The 22,939-nt window shown below is 42.1% G+C and overlaps 1 protein-coding gene and 1 long non-coding RNA gene across 2 annotated transcripts in view; one reads left to right on the forward strand and one right to left on the reverse strand.

Moving 5' to 3' along the window:
• The window catches only part of plch2a (phospholipase C, eta 2a), a 144,829-nt gene that overhangs the window by 14,347 nt on the left and 107,543 nt on the right, over positions 1-22,939 (forward strand). Inside the window, exons 3-4 of the mRNA XM_059655609.1 lie at positions 11,092-11,335; positions 14,418-14,547. Of these exons, the coding sequence (XP_059511592.1) occupies positions 11,092-11,335; positions 14,418-14,547 (374 nt within the window). The remainder of the gene's footprint in view (positions 1-11,091; positions 11,336-14,417; positions 14,548-22,939) is intronic.
• LOC132211094 (uncharacterized) overlaps positions 16,451-22,939 on the reverse strand; it is a 130,071-nt gene continuing 123,582 nt past the window's right edge. Inside the window, exon 3 of the long non-coding RNA XR_009447402.1 lies at positions 16,451-18,078. This is a non-coding gene — a long non-coding RNA (uncharacterized LOC132211094). The remainder of the gene's footprint in view (positions 18,079-22,939) is intronic.

The following is a 22,939-nucleotide window of genomic DNA, read 5'->3' on the forward strand; positions in this document are numbered from 1 at the left end:
GGGTGGAATGCTTGTCGGAGGGTTGGTGTGGACTTGATGGACTGAATGGCCTGTTTCTACACTGTAGGTATTCTATGATTGTATGATGACTTTATCAAATGGCAGAGTAGGCTCAACAGGTCAAAATGCCTCATCCTGTTCCGTATTCCCATGTTCCTGTGTTATAATGAGGAAGTGAGGAAAAGAACAGTTTAATGAAATAGCTAAGACCATAAGATGTAGCATCAGAAGTAAGCTATTTGGCCCATCAATTCTTTCATCCTTCGATAAGATCCCGGTTTCTTTGATAACCCTCGACTCCACTTTCCTCCCTTTTCCCCATATCCTTGATTCTCTTAATAATTAGAAACCTGTCCGTTTCAGTTTTGACCTGGCCCTGATAAAGCCCGCTGTGATAAAGAATTTTGCAGACTTACTATTCTCTGAAAGAAAAGAAATTCTCCGCATCTTTGTCTTAAACGGGTGGCACATTACTTTAAGACAAAGCCCTCTGATTCTAGACTGTCCCACAAGGGGAGACTATCTCTCCCAACCTACTTTTCAACCCCCCAAATATATCTTATATGTTTCAACTGGGTGAGAGGAGGCTTATATACAGCATAAACACTGGGACAGGCCAGCATATTGAATGACCTGTTCGTGCCCTGTTATTGCAGACGTGATGTGTCCCCATCAAGGTGATTTGTAACTTGGGAGCTAATTTGTTTTACTGAGGGGGTTGTGCAACACACAGAAGAGTAAAGCCTTAGGGGCGAGATGAGGATGTGCTGATCTGGAATGCCAGGACTGAAAGGATAATGGAAGCAGATTCTAAATCAATTTTTGAAAGGGATTTTGATCAACATTTGAAAAGGAAAAAAATACAGGGCAATAATGAGCCAGGGAGGGGGATTGAATCTAATTGGAAAGCTCTTTCAGAAAGCTGCGATAGGCCTGTGGCCTCCTTTTGGTGCTGTGTTATTGTATAATTTTCTAAAAATGTTCTTCTGCAAATGAAGAAGAACAACACTTCATTAATGAGAACTGAAAGCAGAAAGATTTGATTATCTCAGAAGCACTTGATGTGGAAAATGAGGGTAACAAGTAAGAAAAAAAAATCTTTTTGCTACAGTTCTGATTATCGTGATGAATGCAAGATTATAGAAAACAAAAATCACTCTTAAACTGAGGCTTTATTTTATAAAAGAAGCACCTCGACACAATCCCATTTCTTCAAAAAGTTTTCTGTAATGCAGAGATGCAATTCCTACCCTTCTTCCTTCTGTAAATTAGCTGCAGGTATTCCAAAGTTATTCTCCATCACCATCTTACCCTGGTGTTTCTGTTGTCTGATTAGGAGAAATGCAAGAGACAGCAGGTTTTGAGGATGTGGAAGAAGTTAATTGAACTGAAGGTGCTGAATTGATATTCCTTGGAGGTGCATTGTAATTAAATACCCTGCTTATCCACAAACTGTTTAAAGTAACAACTTAATTTCTGATCAGCATTTTGTTATGTAGCCAGGATCACTGATATTCCCCTTGCTCAAGTGTTGAACCTGCTACTAAAGAGAATTGCGCAAGATTAAACACCTACTGAGCAAACTGATTATGTCTTCGCATTTAGGAACATATATCGTTCTCCTCTGACTATCTGTTTATTCTCGCTCTTCAGATCTCCCTTGGTCATAATACTTGAATAAATAAGAGTATTTACAGCCCTTGCTGTCTCTCAAGCATGGTGCATTATTCAATAAGCCCCCACCTTATCTCCATATCCCTCCCATTTTAGTCATTCTTGGGCTATGGGGTTGCTGGATACGTTAATATTTGTTGTCCATTCCTAATTGTCCTTGAAGGTGGTGGTGAATAGCCTTCTTGGGCAATAGTTGTCCAGGTCTACCCAAGGTGTGGTTAGGAAGGGAGTTCCTAGATTTTGATCCGTTGATAGTGAAGAAATGACAATACACTTCCAAGTCAGGATGAGGAGTGAGAGTCTGTAGATAGTGGTCTACCCAGCCATTGGTACCATTATCTTTTTAGGTGGGAGAAAGTCATGAAGTGTGGAAGGTGCTGCTGTGCATCATGTAAAAGATACACACCTCAGATGCTGAACACTGGTGATGAAGGGCGTGAATGTTAAAGATAGTAGGTGGGCTGCTGATCAAGAGGATTGCTTTGTTTTGGATGGTATCAAGCTTCTAGAGTGTTATTGGAGCTGAAATCAGATGAGGTGGAGAGTGATGGCACTCCTGATTTTTGCTCTCCAAATAGTAGACTTTTGCCTTGTAGAGGTTAGTTTATTACCCATTCCTTGTTGCCCTGGGATGAACCTTCATTGTGAACCATTATAGTCCATGTAGCATTACTTCCAGCACTTAGATACAGCAAGTGACATCTAGTCCTTTTAGGGACAGTTAAAACGAACATATAAGCATGAGGGTGGAGTCACATATCATTAAGTCTATACCAGGGTACTGGGTTTCCTGCCTTGATGCTCAGCAATGAAGCAGTGGATTTGTACAAGCATTTGTATTTGAGAGATGCCTTCACATGTCCTAATGTTATTTCAATTTGTCCTTGAAGTCCTGACAGGCTCCAGAATGGGTCAATTTCCTGCAATTTATGATGATACCAGAGACAAGGAACCTCAGTTACATTGGCAAGGTTAGAGAAACTAAGATTGGCCTCTGTAGATCAGAGGAAGTTAAGGGGAGATTTGGTGCAGGTGTTAAAAGTGATGAAAAGGGTTTGTCAGAGGATGGCAAGAGAAAATGGCTTCAACTGTTAGGAAAGGTCAGTAACCAAAGGACACAGATTTCAGGTAATTGGCAAGAGGCCCAGAAAGGAGATGAGGAGAAACTTCCTTCCACAATTAACTGTTACAATATGGACAGTCAATAAAGATGAACTTGAACCTGATAGGTGGAGAGATTGAAAGAGGGTCAAAGACAGAAGGATTATGCAAGATCTATGGAGGTGAAAGCTTTAACAATAACAATATAGGAAAGTACTGAGGAGTTATGTGATGGAGATAGAGCAACATTTACAAACCTGGTAAATCAACACTAGAAGAAAATGTGTCAAAGGATATCAGAGACCCCTTCATTGTGGGAGTTCAGGGCTTCTTCAGGCCTTTTGCAATGGAATTAACATTTCACAAGGCAATTTCTAAATAGCCGTGCAAGATTATGAAGGTTGGTGAACACTTTGCAAATGAAAGGTGGTTTGGCTAGAGTGGGAAGGCCGTTGAACCCTGCTGTGTTGGTAATTGTTATATCATGGACCTATCCCCTTCAGTGTGCCTCTAAAAGGATAATGTAACTCCGTATTATCTTCACACATTATGTAGCAACTATTACATTTTAGTAATAGTCACAATAATTTCATGAGTTTTAAGTTGCTTGTGGTTAAGAATAAGAGTAGCCCTTGGGTGAAATTACTAAACTGGGGGAAGACTAGCTACCGCAATATTAGGCAGAAACTGACAAGTGTAGATTGGGAACAATGTTTGAAAGCAAATCCACATCTAGGATGTGTTAACCTTTTAAAGGCCCATTGATTACAGTTCTGGGCCATAATCCTCCTGTGAAAATGAAGGATAAATAAGGCAAGATTTTTTGATGACAAGAAATTGAGAGCTCAGTCAAAAAGAAAAAGCAAGCATACTTAAGGTTTAGGAAACTGAAGACAGTGCCTTCGAAGAATATAATGATGGCAGGGAATAACTTAAACAAGGAGTGCAGAGGGCTGAAAAGGGCTATGAAATGTCCTTGACAAACAGGATTAAGGAAAATCCCAAGGCATTTTATACATAAATAAAGGAACAAGTCAGTATCAAGGGAAAGGTAAGTCCACTCAAAGACAAATGAGAGAATTTATGCATGGAGCCAAAGGACATGGAGGTTCTCAATGAACACTTAGCATCAATATTACAAAGAAGAAGGACGTGGTGGACAGTAAGTCCAGAGGGATATTTTCATACTGAGGGAGGAAATTGCATGGGGCTTTGTATCTACTCTTTGTGCCCTCTTTAGCCACAGGAGAGGTTCCAGAGGACTGGAGAATAGCCAATGTTGTTCTGAGGTAGCAAGGTGTGGAGCTGGATGGACACACCAGGCCAAGCAGCATCTCAGGAGCACAAAAGCTGACGTTTCGGGCCTAGACCCTTCTTCAGAAAATTATTGTTCCTTTGTTTAAGAAGGGCAACAGGAATAATCTGGGAAATTACAGGTTGATGAGCCTTATGTCAATGGTAGGGAAATTATTGAAGATTCTTGGGGACAGGACTTACTCACATTTGGAAATATAAGACCTATTAGCGATAGACAGCAAGCTTGTGTTGTGAGGTTGTGACTCACAAATTGGAGTTCTTTGAGGAAGTGACAAAGTTGATTGATGAGGCCAGGCCAATGGACTTTAGCAAGATCTTTGACAAGACAGGCTGACATAAACACAGAACATAGAACGTGAAACATTACAGCACAGTACAGGCCCTTTGGCCCATGATGTTGTGTCAACCTAGTATCCTACTAAGGTCAAACTACCCTGAATACCCTACATTTTACTATCCTCCATGTGCCTATTCAAGAGTCGCTTAAAAGTCTCTAAAGTATCTGACCCCACTACCACTGCCAGCAGCGCATTCCACACACCCACCACCTCTGACATCTCTCCTCTACCTTCCTCCAATCACCTTTAAATTATGCATCCTTGTAATAGTCATTTTCATCCTGGGAAAAAGTCTCTGACTATTCACTCTATCTATGCCTCTCACCATCTTGTACATCTCTATTGAGTCATCTCTCATCCTTCTTCGCTCCAATGAAAAAAAGCCCTAGCTCCCTCAACCTTGCCTCATATGACCTGCCCTCCAGTCCAGACAGCATCCTGGTAAATCTCCTCTGCACCTTCCCTAAAGTTTCCACATTTTTCCTAAAATGAGGTGAAGTCTCAAGGGATCCACAGTGAGCTGGTAAGACGGACACAAGACTGACTCAATCATAAAAGACAGAGAGTAGCCGTGGAAGGGTGTTTTTCTGTCTGGAGATCTGTGACCATAATGATCCACAGGGATCAGAGCTGGGACCCCTGTTGTTTCTATTATATATAAATGATTTGGGGGAGTTTGATTAGTAAGTATGCAGATGACACAATGATTGGGAGAGCTGGCAATATTGAGGAATGTTGCCAGAGGATACAGAAGGGTATAGATATGCTGGAGATGTGGATGGAGAAACGGTACATATAATTTAATCTAGAAAATGCGAGGTAGTGCATTTTGGAAGGTCTAAGCAGGAGATATGTATACAGTAAATAGCACAACCCCTTAGAAACATTAACATTCAGAGGGATCTAGGCTTACACTGATGAACAGTTTTCTGAAAGTGGCAACACATTGGATAAGGTGGTCAGGAAGGCATATGGCACGCTTGCCTTCATGGGCTGGGGCATACAGAGTAGAAAATGTGAAATCACGTTGCAGATGCACAGAACTTTAGTTTGGTCAGATTTGGAATATTGCATAAGGCTCTGACTGTTACTCTACCAGAAGAGGGTTGTGGAGGATTTGGAGAGGGTACAGAAACAGGTTGCCAGAATGTTGCCTGCTTTTCAGGGTAATAGCTGTGAGGAGAGATTGAACAAGCTCAGTTTGTTTCCATTTGAACATCAGAGGCCGAGGGAAGACCTTATGGAAGTTATAAGAGGCATGGATAGAACAGATTGTTCGAGCCCTTTTTCCCCAGGTAGAAATGTCTATTACTAGGGGTTTAAGGTCAAACGGGGAAAGTTGAAAGGAAAAGGGAGAGGCGAGGTTTATCATGGAGGGTGATAAGTGCCTGGAAAGCACTGCCAGAGGGGGTGGTGGAGACAGATATAATAGCAATTTGACTGAGACAATGAATAGGCAGGGAATGGAAGGGTATGGACCACACAGACAAAAGGTTTGTAGTTTACTTAAGGGTCATCGATCAGCACAGACTTGGTGGGCTGAAGGGCCTGTTCCTGAGATGTACTGTTCTTTGTTGTTTGTTCTTTGCTGACAAAGTAATCTATTTGATGTCTACCATCTAAACCCAATCTTCTTTCATCATGAGTTCACTACCACATCAACAGATTAATACATTTAATGGACACATTAAATGAATTGTAATTTGCCAGTTCAATTGAACAGTTTCAAGTGATGAATTCATGAAATCTTTAGACAATGAGCTATTCACAAGCATGTTGTACTGTATATCCTGCTGGGATTCTAAAGCTGCCAATGAATGCAAACAGTTTCAGCAGACTTATTTATTTATTTCTTATAAACAGGGATTATTTTCTCAGGCCATTCACCAATTTGATAACTGGAGAGAAAACTAGAGAGAACACAGCAGAGGAGCCAGGTCCAGATGCTTCCAACTTCACCCTTATCCTGCAAAAACAAAAGGAAAAGGACAGATTTTTAGTTTCTTTAGCTTTTAAACAACATTCTCTGTGGTTGGCCGGTTAGCACCTGTCCCTTAGTTGACCCAATTTAACAGCCAACCATGAGCACAGCAACAGCTCACAGCCGATTCACCTACAGAAGGGTAATTAAGTTGCATTATCTTTTAGGCCACTTCCCAGCAACAAACATCAGCTTTTGTTCTCTTTGCTTTAAAACATGCAGCTGTTCAAATTTCAACTCTTAACTTGAGCTCACAGTTCCAAACCAAAATAAATGAGAAAAATAACAAAAAATAGTGATGGTCTCAGCACTAAGGGATTGTGGAGAGTATAACTACCAGTAGCTTTGTGGGCAGTAAACTACCACTATGATGTAGGCTTTTGTCTGCTGCAGGGTATTTGTACCCGAGGAGGTGATATTAAGTGAGCTCCAATAACTAAAGAACAAGGTGTGAGGAACATGGCACTGAATGTTCAATAGGTGTTCCATACAGATCTTGATATGGGCCAGCATCAAACTATTTGGTTAGAAATAATACCATGCTTCCATCAGCTTGCCATACTTCAAGTGGCCCAGTTAAGATGGAGTCTGAGAATTTTGTACCTTCAATTCAGGTGCTGTGACATAGTGATAATGCTCCTTAAAGATATACTGCATACTCAACTGTGAGACAGTGCTGCTGCCTGAGGCAGGAAGTTGTGGGTTTAGGACAAGTTCCAATGTAGCATTGAGAGAGGGCTGAATGGTCAGAACTATCTTTTTGAATGAGATTTAAACTGAGGCCCCGTGTGCCCTTTTAGTTGGAAGTTAAAAGATCACGTGCTATGTTGAAAAAGAACAGGACAGTTCTCCCTGTTATCCTAGTACATTATTAACTTAATTAAAAACAGGGTTATCTCGCTATTATCATTTGCTATTTGCTGTGTAAATTTTGTTGGCATGATTCATTCCTACATTACAATAGTCACTGCAGTTTCAAAGTACTTCTTTGCCTGTGAAACATGGCCTCAGGTTACGAAAGGCAGTGCCATAGAAATGCAAGTTTTTTTATTGTTTGGACCAAAGACAGAACCTATTGATTTTTGAGGGTGTGGTTAAATGTTTTAGACACCACATAATGTCGAGATTATGTCAAGTTTGAGAGTGTAGCATTTCTGTTTTGGACATTTCTTTCTGTGGTTTGTCAGGTCCACTGATCTAACTGTTTATGTGAACCTTAGACCCTTTCTTTACTCATCAACCATCTCCATCTGTCTCTTTCTTAATGTTTATTATCTCTCCAGACATTTCTCGTCACTTTTTCTCTCATTCTTGTTTTCTTTCATTTTATTACCTTCTCCTCTGCCTGTCCTTCTCTGCAATTAATCTCCACCATCCTGCTCCCCTCTCATCTTCTAGAGGGTAGAGGCTGTCTTTCCACCACACCCCTTTTGGTTCTACCCCCTGCACCTTTCTCCTCTTCTCTCCCTACAACTCCTTACCCCTCAACTTTACTGCCTCCATATTTTTCTTTGCCATCTCCCTCCCCTTCTCTGATTATTAATTTAAAGTCTCTTCCTCTCTCCCCTCCTTCTCCACTCTCTTAATTTCGTCCGCCCTTTTTTGTTCCTCTTCCTCCTCCTACAGTATGAAAGAGTTGACTTAGGCTTGACATCACACCAATGGGTCTGCGTCAGCAGACTCAAATCAGTTAAACACTAATGAGCTCAGTTGACAGCTGTCCAAGGTGGCTCTGTTAATTGGCTCTCAGCGCTGAGTCTGGTGTCATTCTCTTTAAAGATGAGAATGTATTTGTAATGGAATCAACATTGGACAATACTGTACTTCACACTCTTTGCATAATAGCATAATTACAAACATATTAGCATGTAATTATGCTACGAGTCACCAAGATATAGCAATAAGGTTGGATGTAATAAGGCTGTAATCAGTAACAATTGCTTACAGCTTTTTGAAGAGTTTGACAATAAAAAAAATCTATGTAATAGCAAAGGAATGACCAATTATTAAGTACCAAAGCTATGTACCTATTTCCTTGGAACTACATTGGCCATTAAGTCACTTAAATGAAGGTATTGGCGAAGCTGCAGCAGATATGGTGGGTTTTCGAGGAAGAAGAGCATATAGTTCAGGTAGAAGGACAGCTGAAGACAGTGGGATAGAAATCTCTTCAGGAGGCGCTTGCTGTTACTTGTGTTTGTGGTCAGGTCCAAATTCAGGAACCGTCGTAAGGAAATTTGGCATTTTATTGAAATAGAAACATGTCCAGTGTTCTGGGGAATGAACAGGTTTGGGGATTGGAACAATGGCGGTCAGCTATTTCTGTGAGCGAGTACACGCACAATGGGCCCCCAACAGGAATGTTATAGTTGTTGATACAGCAGAAAAATACCTCCTCTGGCATGTGTCCCACTATCTGCACCTTAGCAATGCTGATCACTTGCCCCCTGGAGCCAGTGTTACGTTTGTTGAGGTGAGAGAATTGAGGTGGGGATGGGGCTGGTGTACAATAGGTTACACGGGGAATGCAGAGATTGTAAGGGAATTGCCAGGCAGCTTGTGAAAGCAATTGTATGACATTTTTCAAAGAAACTGATTGCACCTGGTGGCTCTGGCTAAAAAGCAGCAAATAACGTGATTTGTGACAGGCTCCAGGAACCTGATTGCAATCGTGCTCTCACCTCCAAGAAACCTTGAGCCAGAGTCCAGTGAAGAGAAAGACATGTGTTTATGTAGAATTTCTCACAACCTCAGGAAGGTTCAATTGGCTTTATAGCCAATGCAGTTCTTTTTGAAGTGTAGTCGCTGTTGTAAAGTCAGAAACACAGCAGCTAATTTGCACACAGCAAGCTCCTGCACACTATTATCCAGATTGTCAGATTTTGTATTAAAGCGAAATAGTGAGGAGGCTGGAAGTCTGAAGCCAGCACAGAGAATGCTGGAGAAACTCAGCAGGTCTGGCATCAGCTGTGGAGAGAGAAACAGAGTTAACCTTTCAAGTCCAGCAGAGTCATACAGACTTGAAATATGAACCCTGTTTTCTCCCTCTATAGATTCTAATAGAGCTGCTGAGCTTCTCTGGCAATCTGTTCATACATCAGTGTTTGTGATGTTAAGGGAGAAATATTGGTTAGGACTCTCAGGACTTCTCTTTTGCTGTCCTTCCAAGTAGTGACTGGAATCTTTTATGGTCCCAGAGAGAGAGAGTGAGAGAGTGATTGGGGCTTCAATTTAATGCCTCAGCCAAAAGACAGCACTTTCAACAGTGAAGCACTCCCTCAATAGTACACTGGCAGTGCTCAGCTTGAAGTTCAGGCTCGACCCTCAGGAGTGGAGTGGGATTTAGGCCCAACAAGCTTCTAACTCAGAGGTGTCTGTGCCACCTGATGAGCCTGGATTGACTCTGCCTAAAAACTACAAATGCCCTTGACTTGGGTTGAGAGGTGTTCAACTGAACTCTGACCATGTGAAAAACTGACCAGAATTCCAGTGACTCCAGTCCTGCAGTGTTTGGCATTTGGAGCTCATGCCGCTCACCAAGCTCTAATGTTAGTTCTTCTGATTTCATAGAATCCTTACAATGTGGAAGCCGGCCCTTCGGCCCATCAAGTCCACACTGACCCCTCTAAAGAGCATCTTGTCCAGACTCATCCCTGCATTTCCCATGGCTAACACGCCAGCACATCCCTAGACACAGTGGCTAATTTAGCATGGCCAGTTCACCTAACCTGCACATCTTTCGACTGTGGGAGGAAACCAGAGCACCCACAGGGAACCCGTGAGAATGGGAACCCGGGAGAATGTGCAAACTCCACACAGTGACGCAAAGATGGAATTGAACCCGGTCCCTTGGCACTGTGAGGCACCAGTTCGAACGACTGAGCCACCATGCTGCCTTGTGTTAGGGAGCTGAATGTATTACACGTAACACATTCCCTATATTAGCCCGAGACAGACAGTGTAATGCCATTCTCTCCTGCCCTGCCATTTACTTTAAGTAGAGTACTTTGGGAAAAGCAGCCTATCTCATCTATTCCACACACTGCACATCTCACCTATATATTCCGTTTCTGAGTGTTGGTTATTGCTAAATTGGCTGTAATTTTATTACAACTCTGTATGGCAGGGTCTCCTCATGGATTTAAAGCCAAGTTCAAGGCGCCAATGTTCTCGTCCCTGTACCATTCAGTTACCACGACAGTGGATTTATTTATAGATGACGTTTTAACGTTTGAATGGATTTCCAGTGGACATGGGAGCACAGTGTTCCCAATATGTGCCAGAGTGCTCAAGTCTCTCCACAGCCTCATCGCCTCACCATCTATATAACCCCCTTGAGCACAGTCATTGCATCCAAATTCCTTGAAATGCCAGGCTGACATCATTCATCGCTGTGGGTCATTCTTTCAGCTTCTGGGTAATGTGGGTCACTAGTTATCCCTCAACTAAAGTCAATGTAACAGATCAGCTGACATCACATTGGAGCATTATGCTGCGTGTATACTGACTTGCACGTTTCCTACAACAGCTCAAAAGTATATCTTTGACTATGAAATTGTCCTGGGTGTCCAGGAAGTGAGTGATGCATTACAACTGCATATTCCTGCTAATAATAAAATGATGATGTTATGGGTTTTGTCTTCCTTTCATAAAATGCTGTGGTGTTTGTTCTGTGCCCAGTTTCAATAGATGCTATTCGAGAAGTGTGCGAGGGGAAGCAATCAGAGATCTTCCAGCGTTACCCAGAAGGGAGCTTTGACCCAAACTGCTGCTTCAGTATTTATTATGGAGACCACATGGAATCTCTGGACCTGGTTTCGTCGAATGGTGAGGAGGCCCGAACGTGGATTACAGGCCTCAAGTACTTGATGGCGGGGATCAGCGATGAAGACAGCCTGTCGAAACGGCAGAGAACACGTGATCAATATCCTTTACAACAATGGCTTTTAGTCTTCCACCAGTTACCAGCTGGTTTGGAAATACGTGACAAAAAAATTGGTTCAGAAAATGCCCTTGAATTTTGATGAGATAGTGGGAGAGGGTGAAGTTTTCCAGCTCTGATAGGACGAATTCCAGGACCTTCCATCCCATGATTTCCTGCCAGTTTCTACACATCTCCAATTGGTTACTTGATCCATCAATCCTTGTGGGATGTCACCATCCCACAATCCATTGTTTTCCTGATTGGAAATGATACTTGACTCTCAGTCAAAGTGTTCTTTTCCCTGTTCCAATATTTTTGAGACTAATAACCCATGCTTGTTCAAATAAAGTTACAATTTTTTTTTTGATTGATTTTTTTTGTTCTAGTTTCTCATAGTAAACATAAAGCTGCCAATAGTCTAAGCAGGCCATAGGGCTGCCCTCTCATTGGAGAGAGATGACTGGTGGTGATTTAACCTGAGGGTCAGCACATCTCCGGTGAAGGAGGAATTTGAGAAGGAGAGTCATTCCTGGTAACCTCAGTCAATGTGGGAATTTATCCCATGTTAGGATTACTTCGTGTTGCAAACTCGGTACCAGCCTGGAGATTATGAGTCACAGCAGCATAGAAGGAAATCATTGAACCCACTGGGTCTATTCCAGCTCTTTGTTGAGCAATCCAATCTGACCCATTTCCCTCACACCATCCCCAGAGCCCGGAGAATTTACTTCCTTAAAGCACCCATCCAGTTTCTTTCTGAAATAACTAAATCGTCACCATTTTCACTCCATCATGGGCAATTAGTCCCATTCACTGTTTCAAAATGTTCTTCCTCACCACCTCTTGCCCAAAGTGTTAAATCTGTGTCCCCGGGTCCTCGGAACATCAGCCATAATGAGAACAGCTTATCTTGTTAAAATTTTGATTCCAGGAGTCATCATGGCAACCCTAATGTTTCTAAATCCAATCCCAAACTTTCAGGTCAGCTAGGTCAGAACCTAGGGATACTGGTATTTTGGTGGCACTGTCTGAAATTAGAGATGAGAGCCCAGTTAAGCTATTACTCACATTTCGGAAAGCTCTGAGGGGTGGAAAAGATGCGAGAGGTTGTCGACCTGCCCAGTGCAGTTACTCTTCTGAAGTCTGAATCCCCAAACTCTGTGGGCTATGTGGGGTGTGGTGCGGTTAAAACCATATTGCCATTAATTTATGTTTAATACACATTGAACATGCAAAGTGGTTTGGTGTTTTCACATAGCATCTGCTCAGCTGTCAGGGATAAATGCTGGAAGCATGCATTTCCAAACCTTCAGCCAAAAAATGTCACACTGGGCCAGGGAGTATGGCATAAAATGCCAGTGCAATTTGTGAATTAACATCAGATTTGGGATTTGGAGAGCAACTTGTCGACCCTAGGTTCCTGGGAACTAGAGCTTGTCAGGTGGAATTTGTTATCACACATTAGAAAGCTGTCATTCTAGTTTTAACTCATCCATGCTAGATGTGTAAAACGAGCCTCTCAGTTGCAGAAGAACACTGATAGTCGTTGTATAGTGCAGCACAGGGGCTCTTGTGCACTGGCAGTGTGCCAACCTCTGGGCTGGAGGGCCTGGATTCAAGTCTGACCTGCTTCAGAGGTGTGTTATAACATCTCAGAACAAGTTGATCATAAATTTCCATAATACTATGCAGGTAAATCGTCATACCTGTACTGGCTCTGTGAAAGGAATTCCCCCACAATTCTACTCCCCTTGATGGCGAGTCTTATGAAAGTTGTCTGGGGGCTTTAATCACACAACATCCAATCCCTCCCAACACCGGTATCTGACATGTCCAACAGAAAAGAGTGTGAATAATTTATTTAACACCCTGGTAATTTTCTTCATAGGGGCTTCTTTGTTTGCAGCTGTGACTTAGAAATGAATCTATAATCTTTACAGGTTCCAGGACAATGCTGGAAGATTGGAAACCCTTAGTTTTACAAAAAAAAACCCTCTGTAAATGGCTCTGTCTCTCTCTCTGTCTCCTGAAGGTGATTTGAAGGTGAACCCGGACTTTGAGCTAGTTGAATTTAACGTTGAAAACTCCTGCAGTATTATATTTGCAGCATCCATCTTTACATTGCCTACTTATACAGCTGAGGTTTACCAGGAGCGACTGCTGTGTCTCATGGCCTGTTGGTAGCTTTCTGTTACCTAATGGTAATGTCCCACACATTACTATTAATGACCCTAAGGCAGGAAGATAAAAAAAACAAAGCAAAGCAGCACCACACCTCATCACAGCACACTTTTAATACTGACTAGAGATGAGAGTTGCTTTCTGCTTGCTAATGGATATTTACAGCATGAGTGAAACAAAAACAGAACAAATTGAAAAACCTATAACTTATGACCCACTGATGAGCTTCAGCTGCTGGCCTCTTCCTCTGAGCTCCATCAGTGGAGATCACTTTCAAGCACAAAAATATTTTGGGCGTATAAGAATATGGCAGAGGCTGAGCTGAATCCTGATGCACATCCAGTTTTTCAGAAACAGACTGTGTTTTGCATGCCTTCAACTTATTAATAAGAATGAAAGGAATAGGAGCAGAAGAGGGCTATCTGGCCGAATGGCCGTACTTCCACTCCTATGTCTTATGGCCCTTCGCGGCTGCTCCCCCATTTAATAAGGCCATGGCTGATCTTTTCATGTTCTCAGCTCCACTAAACTGCCCGCTCACCATATCCCTTAATTCCTTTACTGTTCAAAAATCTATTTGTCTTTGCCATCCCACTCATGTCCCTTCTATCCTCCCAACTTAAATTCCCAGAACCCTCCTTCGGTATCCAAGTCTGGTGTCAAGATCTGTCAGACTCAAATTGATTTTTAATAAAAAGAAAATCATTTCATGACTACTGGTCAATCTTGGCACGTCATTGAGTACACAAGAGAACATGAAATGGGAAGTGGCCACTCAGCCCATCAAGCTCACCATTTCCTGCACAATGTATCCAAATCCCTTATAGGTACGCCCTGATCCTTAGCAATAGTCAATGAAGGTGAGCTCCATTTCTCTGTGTTGCCTTTAACTGTTACTCACATGGCTAAAGCAGACATTTGCTGAAGCAGATAAGAATGGGGATGGCTGCCTGAGTGTTGGCGAGGTCCTGCAACTAATGCATAAACTCAATGTTAATCTGCCTCGCCAGAAAGTCAAACAGATGTTCAAGGTAAGAGGATTCTCTAGTTGATCCATCCTTACTTTCGAGGTCTTGGGTTCAGTGAGTGCATTCGGATGTGCTCCATTTGGAACATGAAGGAGAAAGACAATTACCTTTCTATAACGTCATTCAGATTCTTAGATGTCCCTAAGCTCGTTACAGCCACTGAAATATTTTGTTGAGTTGTCGCTGTTGTAATGTATCAAATGCATCAGACCATTTGTACACAGCAAACTTCCACAATGGGGGGATAATAATCAAATAACCTATTTTAGGGGCGGCACAGTGGCTCAATGGTTAGCACTGCAGCTTCACTGTGGCAGGGACTCGGGTTCGATTCCAGCCTCGGGTAACTGTCTATGTGGAGTTTGTACATTCTCCCCATGTCTGCGCGGGTTTTCTCCGGTTTCCTCCCACAGTCCAGAGATGTGCAGGCTAGGTGGGTCGGCCATGCTAAATTGCCCGTAGTGTTCAGGGGTGTGTGGGTAAAAGGGGGATGGGTCTGGGTGGGATGCTCCATGGGACAGTGTGAACTAGTTGGGCCAAAGGCCTTGTTTCCACACTGTAGGGAATCTAATCTAATCTAATCTGGTGGGTTCAACATTAACAATTTGGCCAAATCACCAGGTAGAACTCCCCTGTCCTTCCTACTATGCTCATAGAATCTTTCACATCCATCTAAGACCAAAGGGCTCTGCTAATTACCCCCATGTGACTCAGTGACACTTTTTGACCAATCATGTTCCCTTGAAGCATCTTTGGAGCTTTTACTGCATTAAAGATGCTACATAAATGCAAGCTATTTTTGCTGTTGCCTGAATTGCTTGAGTAAACAGCAATCAAACAGAACAGTGCCAACACATCTAAATTACAATTGAGAGTCATTCAGACCAACAACACTGTGTGTGCTTTGTTATCAGAATATGGAATGAAAGTTTTCACCATTATTGCCATTTGTTTTCTTATTTTGATTGAAGTTCAATAGCCTTGTTACACCTGTTTCAAATGTACAACACAATAGTGCATCCAACACAAGGACTTTAACTGAAGTGAAGCTTAAGATGTCTGTTTGCAATGCTCTCATGGCAAAACTCACATGACTACAGATTAGGTCAGACAAATTGTATTTCAATTCAAACAACACCTTTTTGGCCAGAAACATTTTACAAAAAGGCAAGCATAATCATCTACTTTTCGGTTACCCAATTTACCAACTATATACACTACTGGGCTCATTCCAACTGTCGCAAACCGCGTCTCACTGATCAACTGTCTGCACCAGCTTGATGTTTGGTGGAGAGTGATTTGTCAGAGTTTTCAGCCATTATCTCTCCAGTGGTCATTTGTCCCTGTTGTTGTGCTTCCTTTTAGCCAGAGACTTGTGTACAAACTGGTTCAGCTTTTTGCAGTGAGAACATTGGTCTCCCTGTGCTGCACATGCCTTCCCACTTTGCTCAGCGTCTTTAGCAGTATTTACATACCTCCATCATGCCTGTGACTGCCCTCTGTGTATGCCTGGACTATCTGGTCTCTTCTGCATTAATCTGCCCTAGCTGTCGATTGACAACCTTGGAACTTGTGCGAAGGTTAATTGGTCATCTGCGTGTAAATGTGTCTCCTGTCAGTCTGTGTGTTTACACTTTCCTATCCCTTGTTCCTAATACAAATGTGTCTCTAATTAGCTCATCCTTTAATTGTGCAAATTGGTAGAAATCTGCAAGCTGAGATAATGATATTACATATTGATCAATGGACTCTTTCTCAATGTATTCTTTAGTGTTGAAAAACACAGAATTTTTGGATTTAATTTGATTTATTATTGTCACATGTACAATGAAGAGTTTTGTTTTGCATGCAGTGCAGGCAGATGATACCATACAAAGTGCATTTGGGTAATAGAACAGAGCAAAGAACACAATGTTACAGGTACAGAGAAGGTGCACAAAGAGTGAGATCAACATTAAATTTAAAATTTGAGAGGTCCATTCCGAAGTCTGATAATTCATATGTGACAATCACTTGGGGCTCAAAACATACCTTCAAAGCATCTAAAATATTATTTTAAAGTTTCTGTGGTAACTTCTTTTTGCTCTTCAGAGGGATTTACATGGAATCTATTTTGAAACAATCCCTTCCCAACCATAATAAAGGTATAGCAACTTATAACTGTCCTGATTTGTTCAGTAAATCTAGCTACTGCATAATTCTGTCATTTCTCATGGAATATTTCCCAATTTTGCCTCATGTTTTCAGTTATTTCATCAAGAGCAAGCGGGGGAAAGTTGCAGCCATTGTTTAGTGTTTTCAATGCGATCATTGTTTTTAACTTTATCAGTGGCAGCTCACATCTCTGCTGCTGTGTTTTTCATTTTAGCTGTGGTACTCACCATTTCTGACACTGTATCATGTGTATGACACCAGGACTTTATTGAAGTGAGGCTTAAGATGTCTGCAGGATGCATTCCTCATGGAAGAGGTCACATGACTGAGGCAGACTAGAACAGATATTTGTATACGATTGCATTTCAATGCAAACTTCATACCTGTCCAATAACAGCATAGTGATAATGGGAACTGCAGATGCTGGAGAATCCAAGATAATAAAATGTGAGGCTGGATGAACACATCAGGCACAGCAGCATCTCAGGAGCACAAAAGCTGATGTTTCGGGCCTAGACCCTTAATTAACACATCATTGCAATAGTTTGAACTGATAGGCAATAGTGCATATACACATTTAGGTGATCTAGCCACTCTAATGAACCATCTTAGACAACCTGAAAAGTGTGATTTGTCTAACAGAACTGAACTGTGGGCTTTAGGATTTAGGCACGCATTTTGATACGTGTCTTAACTGAATCATTGCAAATGATAATAATATCATTCACTCTCAACTAATCAGGAATGACGTGCGATAATCTCTGCTTATTGCTTCTCATTTACAAAGAGAAAATTTAGCTGTTGTTTCAGCTCAGATGTGGTACTGGAAAAAGAGAAAAAGAGAAATCAAAAGTAAATTTGAAACTCATTTTTAATATCTTATTTAAGAAAATTTATGTAATGATTCATAATAGCTTTTTGAGACCTACAGCAGTTTTTAAATCTGATTAGAATGATTGATGATGTGTGTAGAAAGAGTTAGCTCAGTCATAAATGTGGTTGGAGGTGCTTTGGGAGTACAGTCTGGAATCCTTCCTACATTATTTAATCTCCTTAAATAACTGCTAGTGGTTCCAGGCATGGAGGAGCCAGCAGACATTAGCCTCAGAAAGAAAGTTAAAACTTTCTGCCTGGAAATAAACTTAATTTACAAGATGAGCACTTAATTTAAAATGGAGATTGTTAGATTCTTGAGTGAGCATATTATGGGATGTGAAACCAAGGCTGGCAAATGAGGCAAAAAGGTACAGACCAACCATGATCTAAAAGAATAGTTAAACAGGTTTGAGAGGCTGAATGGCCTCTTCCTTTTCCAACGATAGGAGATCTTCCTCGTGTTAATTGAGAGGTTCCACCGCAAAGGTGTCCAGAAGGGGAAGGCTGTAGAAACATAAAATAACAACAGTTTGATCATTGAAAAGCAGAAAGCAGTTTTGAAACACAAGGCATTGGTGAGGCTATATTGCAAATACTGTGTGCAGTTCTGGTCTCTTTATTTAAGGAAGGTTGTAAATAAATCAGTGATAGTTTCACTGGATTGATAACATTTTTTCATTCAGGGAATGTTGGCTTCACAAGCTAGACCAGCATTTATTTGCTGAGGCCTACTGTCCTTTGGTGGTAATCACAGAATTCCTACAGTGTGGAAACAGGCCCTTTGGCCCAACCATTCCACACTGAACCTCAAAACATCCCACTCAGACCCACCCTGCTATAACCCTACTAACCTACACATCCCTGAACTCTACGGACGATTTAGTGTGGCCAATCCACCTAGCATGCACATCTTTGGACTTTGGGAGGAAACTGGAGCACCTGGAGGAAACCCACACAGACACAGGGAGAATGTGTAAACTTCACACACACAGTCACCTGAGGGTGGGTTTGAACCTGGGTCCCTGGCGCTGTGAGGCACTGTGTGCTAACCACTGAACCACCGTGCCCCCTCATTGGGTGTGAGCTGCCTTCTTGAACTGTTTCAGCTTTTGGGGTGTACGAACATCTATGGTGCAGATGGAGAGAGAATTTCAGGAATATGACCCAGTGACACTGAAGGAATGGCAGCCTATTTCCCAGTCAGGATGGTGAATGACTTGGAGAGGAACTTGATGTGGTTGTATCTGCTGCCCTTCCTCTTCCCGATGGTAGTGTTTGTGGGTTTGGAAGGTCCTTGTCAAAGAACCTTGGTGAATGTCTGCACTGAAACTAGTAACTGGTACATACTGCTGCTGCAGTGTGTTAGTGGTGGATGAGAAGATGCTTGTGGATGTGGTGCCAAGCAAGTAGGCTTCTTTGTCCTGGACGCTGTCAAGTTTCTTTATTGTTGTTGGGGCTGCACTCATCCAGGAAAGTGGGGAGTATTCCACCCCACCCCTAACTTCAGCCGTGCAGATGGTGGACAGGCTTTGTGGAGTCAGGAGGTGAGTCACTCGCTGCAGTATTCCTAGCTTCTGACATGCTCTTATAGCCAATGTGTTTATGTGGCAAGTCCAGTTCAGCTTCTGGTCAATGATAACCCTCAGGATATTAATAGCGGTGATGCCACTGAATGTCAAGAGGTGATTGTCAGATTCTCTCTTGTTGGAGATGGTGATTGCCTGGCACTTGTGGTTCTCAAATGTTACTTCACACAGATGTTGCTGCATTTGAATACAGACTGCTTCAGTATCCGAGGAGTCAGGAATGGTGCTGAACATTGTGCAATCACCAGCAAACATTCCCACTTCTGACCTTATGATGGAGGGAAGGTCATTGATGAAGTAGGTGAAAATGGTTGGGCCTAGGACGCTAACCTGAGTTGTCCTGGAGCTGAGATGACTGACCTCCAACGACCACCTCCATCTTCCTTTGTGCAAGGTACAACTCCAGCCAGTGGAGAGTTTTCCCTCTGATTCCCATTGACTCCAGTTTGCTGAAGGCCGTTTGATGCCACACTCAGTTAATTTGGCTTTGATGTCAAGGCAATCACTCTCACCTCACCTCTGCAATTCAACTCTTTTGCCTACAAAGAGGTCATGCATTGAGTGGCCCTGACAAAACCCAACATGGGTAACAATTTCAGTGTTGTGCTGTGCTAAGAACTGCTGAGCAGATTTTTCTTGTTAGCAATGTTGGTTACACTTCCCATCACTTTACTGATGATAGAGAGTAGCCTGATGGAGCAGAAATAGACCGAGTTGGGCTTGCCGTGCTTTTTACGTACAGGACATTTCTGTGCAATTTGCTGCGCTGCTCGGTGAATACTTTACAAACTTCTGATCCTGTCCCCAACTCTCTTCCTTTACCATCTTCCAGTTTCTTCCCCTCCAATCCTCAGAATTTTGTTGCACTGGTGTGGACTAAGCAGTCAGTCATCCTGCCTGAATGTGTTGGAGTTTGCTCTGATCCAGTCCTTACTTTCCCTGGGAATTTCTAGCCAGGGTGACCAGATGGCATCAATGAGAGAGGAATCCCTGACTGTATTTCCCACCCTCCTCCCGCTGACCTACTAACCCAGGAGTCTGCAGGCCAATTGAAAGACCCTGGATTTTGCCTTGTGCTGAGGGGTCACACATTGTTGCATTTGCAGAGCAGAAAGGAGAATAGGAGTGCGGGGGATATCTGGACAACGAAAGGATGACTTGAGCGTGTATTGTATAGGATGACTGGGAATTGTAAGGTTTGGACAGGTCCCAGTACACTACTATCCAGACCATGTATAGAGCTCACAATCATTTCTTCATCCTTCCTTAATTGTGCCTAAAACTCTAATTGAGTTGGATCTGTGCAATTGACTGGATGGAAGTCATATAGTCATGATATATAGTTATGTCAACCATAGCTCAAAGTGACTAGGAGACTGAAACAGCTCGATGTTACTTGGAGATGCCTCAAATCATTCCTCTGAGGCTTTGCTGTTGACTGATTAGGTGTTGCCAGCAACTTCATGACTGATCTTCTGAAGATGGTTGAACTTTTTCTAAATAACCCAGATACTCTTTATGTGCACAGTCTTTATTACATTTGGTAACTTCCCAGGAAGGGGTTGAGGATGTTGATGAAGAGTGTCAGAATTGTTTCTGTGGATCAGGTTAATCTGATGAATAGTGGGTGCCTGTCCCTTTCTTCCCAGTATAACTGGGCTCGAAGACGATATTGTTTACACCCCTGTACATTCCCCATGTGAAATGAAAGCAGTAACGAGGTGCCAAGAAATAGCATGCATTTGCTGGGTTGTGTAGAATCACAGTTGATATAAAGGCTTTGCTTGAGGGGGTCCTTATAATATTGTCTCATTTCTTCAGTCTTTACGGAATTGCACACACCGTTAAGTAACAACTGTACTTAATAGCTAGTGCCATATGTCTTCACCCAGCCCAGATGGTTAAGCTTAGTACATAATCAGAAGTGTCGCATGGTCTATTAGAAAGAGAGTTAATCCTTGTTATCGCACATTTCATACCAGTTTCATGACCAATCGTTTTCATGTGACACGCAATTGCTTTCTACAGTTACAAATTTTGAAAGCGAATTTGGACTAAATGCTCCAACGAGTCACCTTTTATCTGTACAGCCTGATTTTATGTGATTTCTCTTCCCGCTATTTCATCTCTTACCCTTTTCATGCACGGCTAATGAGATCTGAGGATGTACCAATGAGCACTCTAGACCACAGTGATCCAATCTCTGACAGAGTAGCTCAGCTAGTAACTGACAAAACTCATCACTCAATGCTGTTGCCACACAGAAAGTGATCATAAACCGTGGGTCAATCTTTATCTTTGTTTCTTGCTGGTGTTTAATGCAGTTGTGATTAGTTGAGGTTGAGCTGGGCTGTGCGTGTGTTTCCAGGCTCTGGTGAAAAGAACAAACTATTTATACAGTCATAGAGATGTACAGTTCAGAAGCAGGCCCTTCGTTCCAACTTGTCCATGCCGACCAGATATCCTAAATGAATCTAGCCCCATTTGCCAGCATTTTGCCCATATCCCTCTAAACCCTTCTGATCCATATACCCAAGCTGTTGCTTTTTAAATGTTGTAATTGTACCAAACACTTGGTGACAAGCTCACCAGTTCAAAGGTCCCCACAGAGAATAGAATCGCCAACTCTGCTTGAACATATTCCCGTTGGCACATGGACTCCTGCCTTCCTCCATTTTACCTCCACACCCTTGACATTTTGTCATCTAATATGTCTACCTCGTGGCCTCTGCTTACTTTTGCCAATCAGAAAGCAAACATGCTCTTCCTTATCCAGTTGGGTGGTTCTTAATTGTGAGCCAGGCAGATTTCTATCCCTGTGCCCAGTTTAATTTTGTGAGGAATGAAGAACTCCATTTTCAATTCTCCAGTATTTTTCCCAGCTGGTCAGAGCTGTGACCAGGAGGCAAATCTTTTAATTCTTTGAGACTCCAGGACAGCCCTGGAGTATTGGCATCCCTAGGTTTTGGGTAGAGAGAGAATGTTTCTTCTTCTGTGTAGAGCATAATTAAAGGCTGTCAACGTAAGATAGTCAGCAAGAAATCCAATAGGGAATTCAGAATAAACGTCTTCGTCAAAAACTAGTAAGAATGTGGAACTGGCTCACACAGGGCATTATTGAAGTGAGTGGTTTAAATAAATTTAAGGGAAACTATCAAACGCGTGAAGAACAGGGAAGAGAAGCTGTTATGGACCAGATCAAACACCCTCAAAATAATTTAAGAAGCTAGCCTGGACCCTACAGTCGGTTTTGATACGAAGTAATAGTTCCATTCTTGTGCGATCTCGCGTTATAAGAAAATTGCACAAGGACCGTGACATTTAAAGTGATGGAGATGGAATTGCGTTATAACCAATACAGGTAGGGAAAGTTTGTGTCCTACAAATAGCATTCTATAATTCTTCAATCGCGTTAGAACCACTTTGTGTTGAAGAAACATGCGTTGTATCAGGACCGACTTTTTCTTATTTTAAAAGCAGGTGCCAGGAATTGTGTTCTGGATGTAATTCGATTCGTCAAGCTGACAGACTCGAAGCAAAACACATTTTATTTATGTGCTGTATTTAAAATGCAACAAAAGGGAGAAGAAATTGGAATAATAACTTTATTCAAAAACTTAACAGAATAACAGATTATTTAACTACTAAACAGTAACTGTTCCAATTTAGTAGCAGCACATAAACACTCGTTTGGTAAAGGAACAATCAGTAAAATAGGTTGTCTCCAACGCAGTTCTCCAGACAAGAAGGAGAAAAAGCATCAAGAGAAAACTCTGAGA

Source organism: Stegostoma tigrinum, chromosome 28, assembly GCF_030684315.1.
Source record: "Stegostoma tigrinum isolate sSteTig4 chromosome 28, sSteTig4.hap1, whole genome shotgun sequence".
Taxonomy (NCBI): domain Eukaryota; kingdom Metazoa; phylum Chordata; class Chondrichthyes; order Orectolobiformes; family Stegostomatidae; genus Stegostoma; species Stegostoma tigrinum.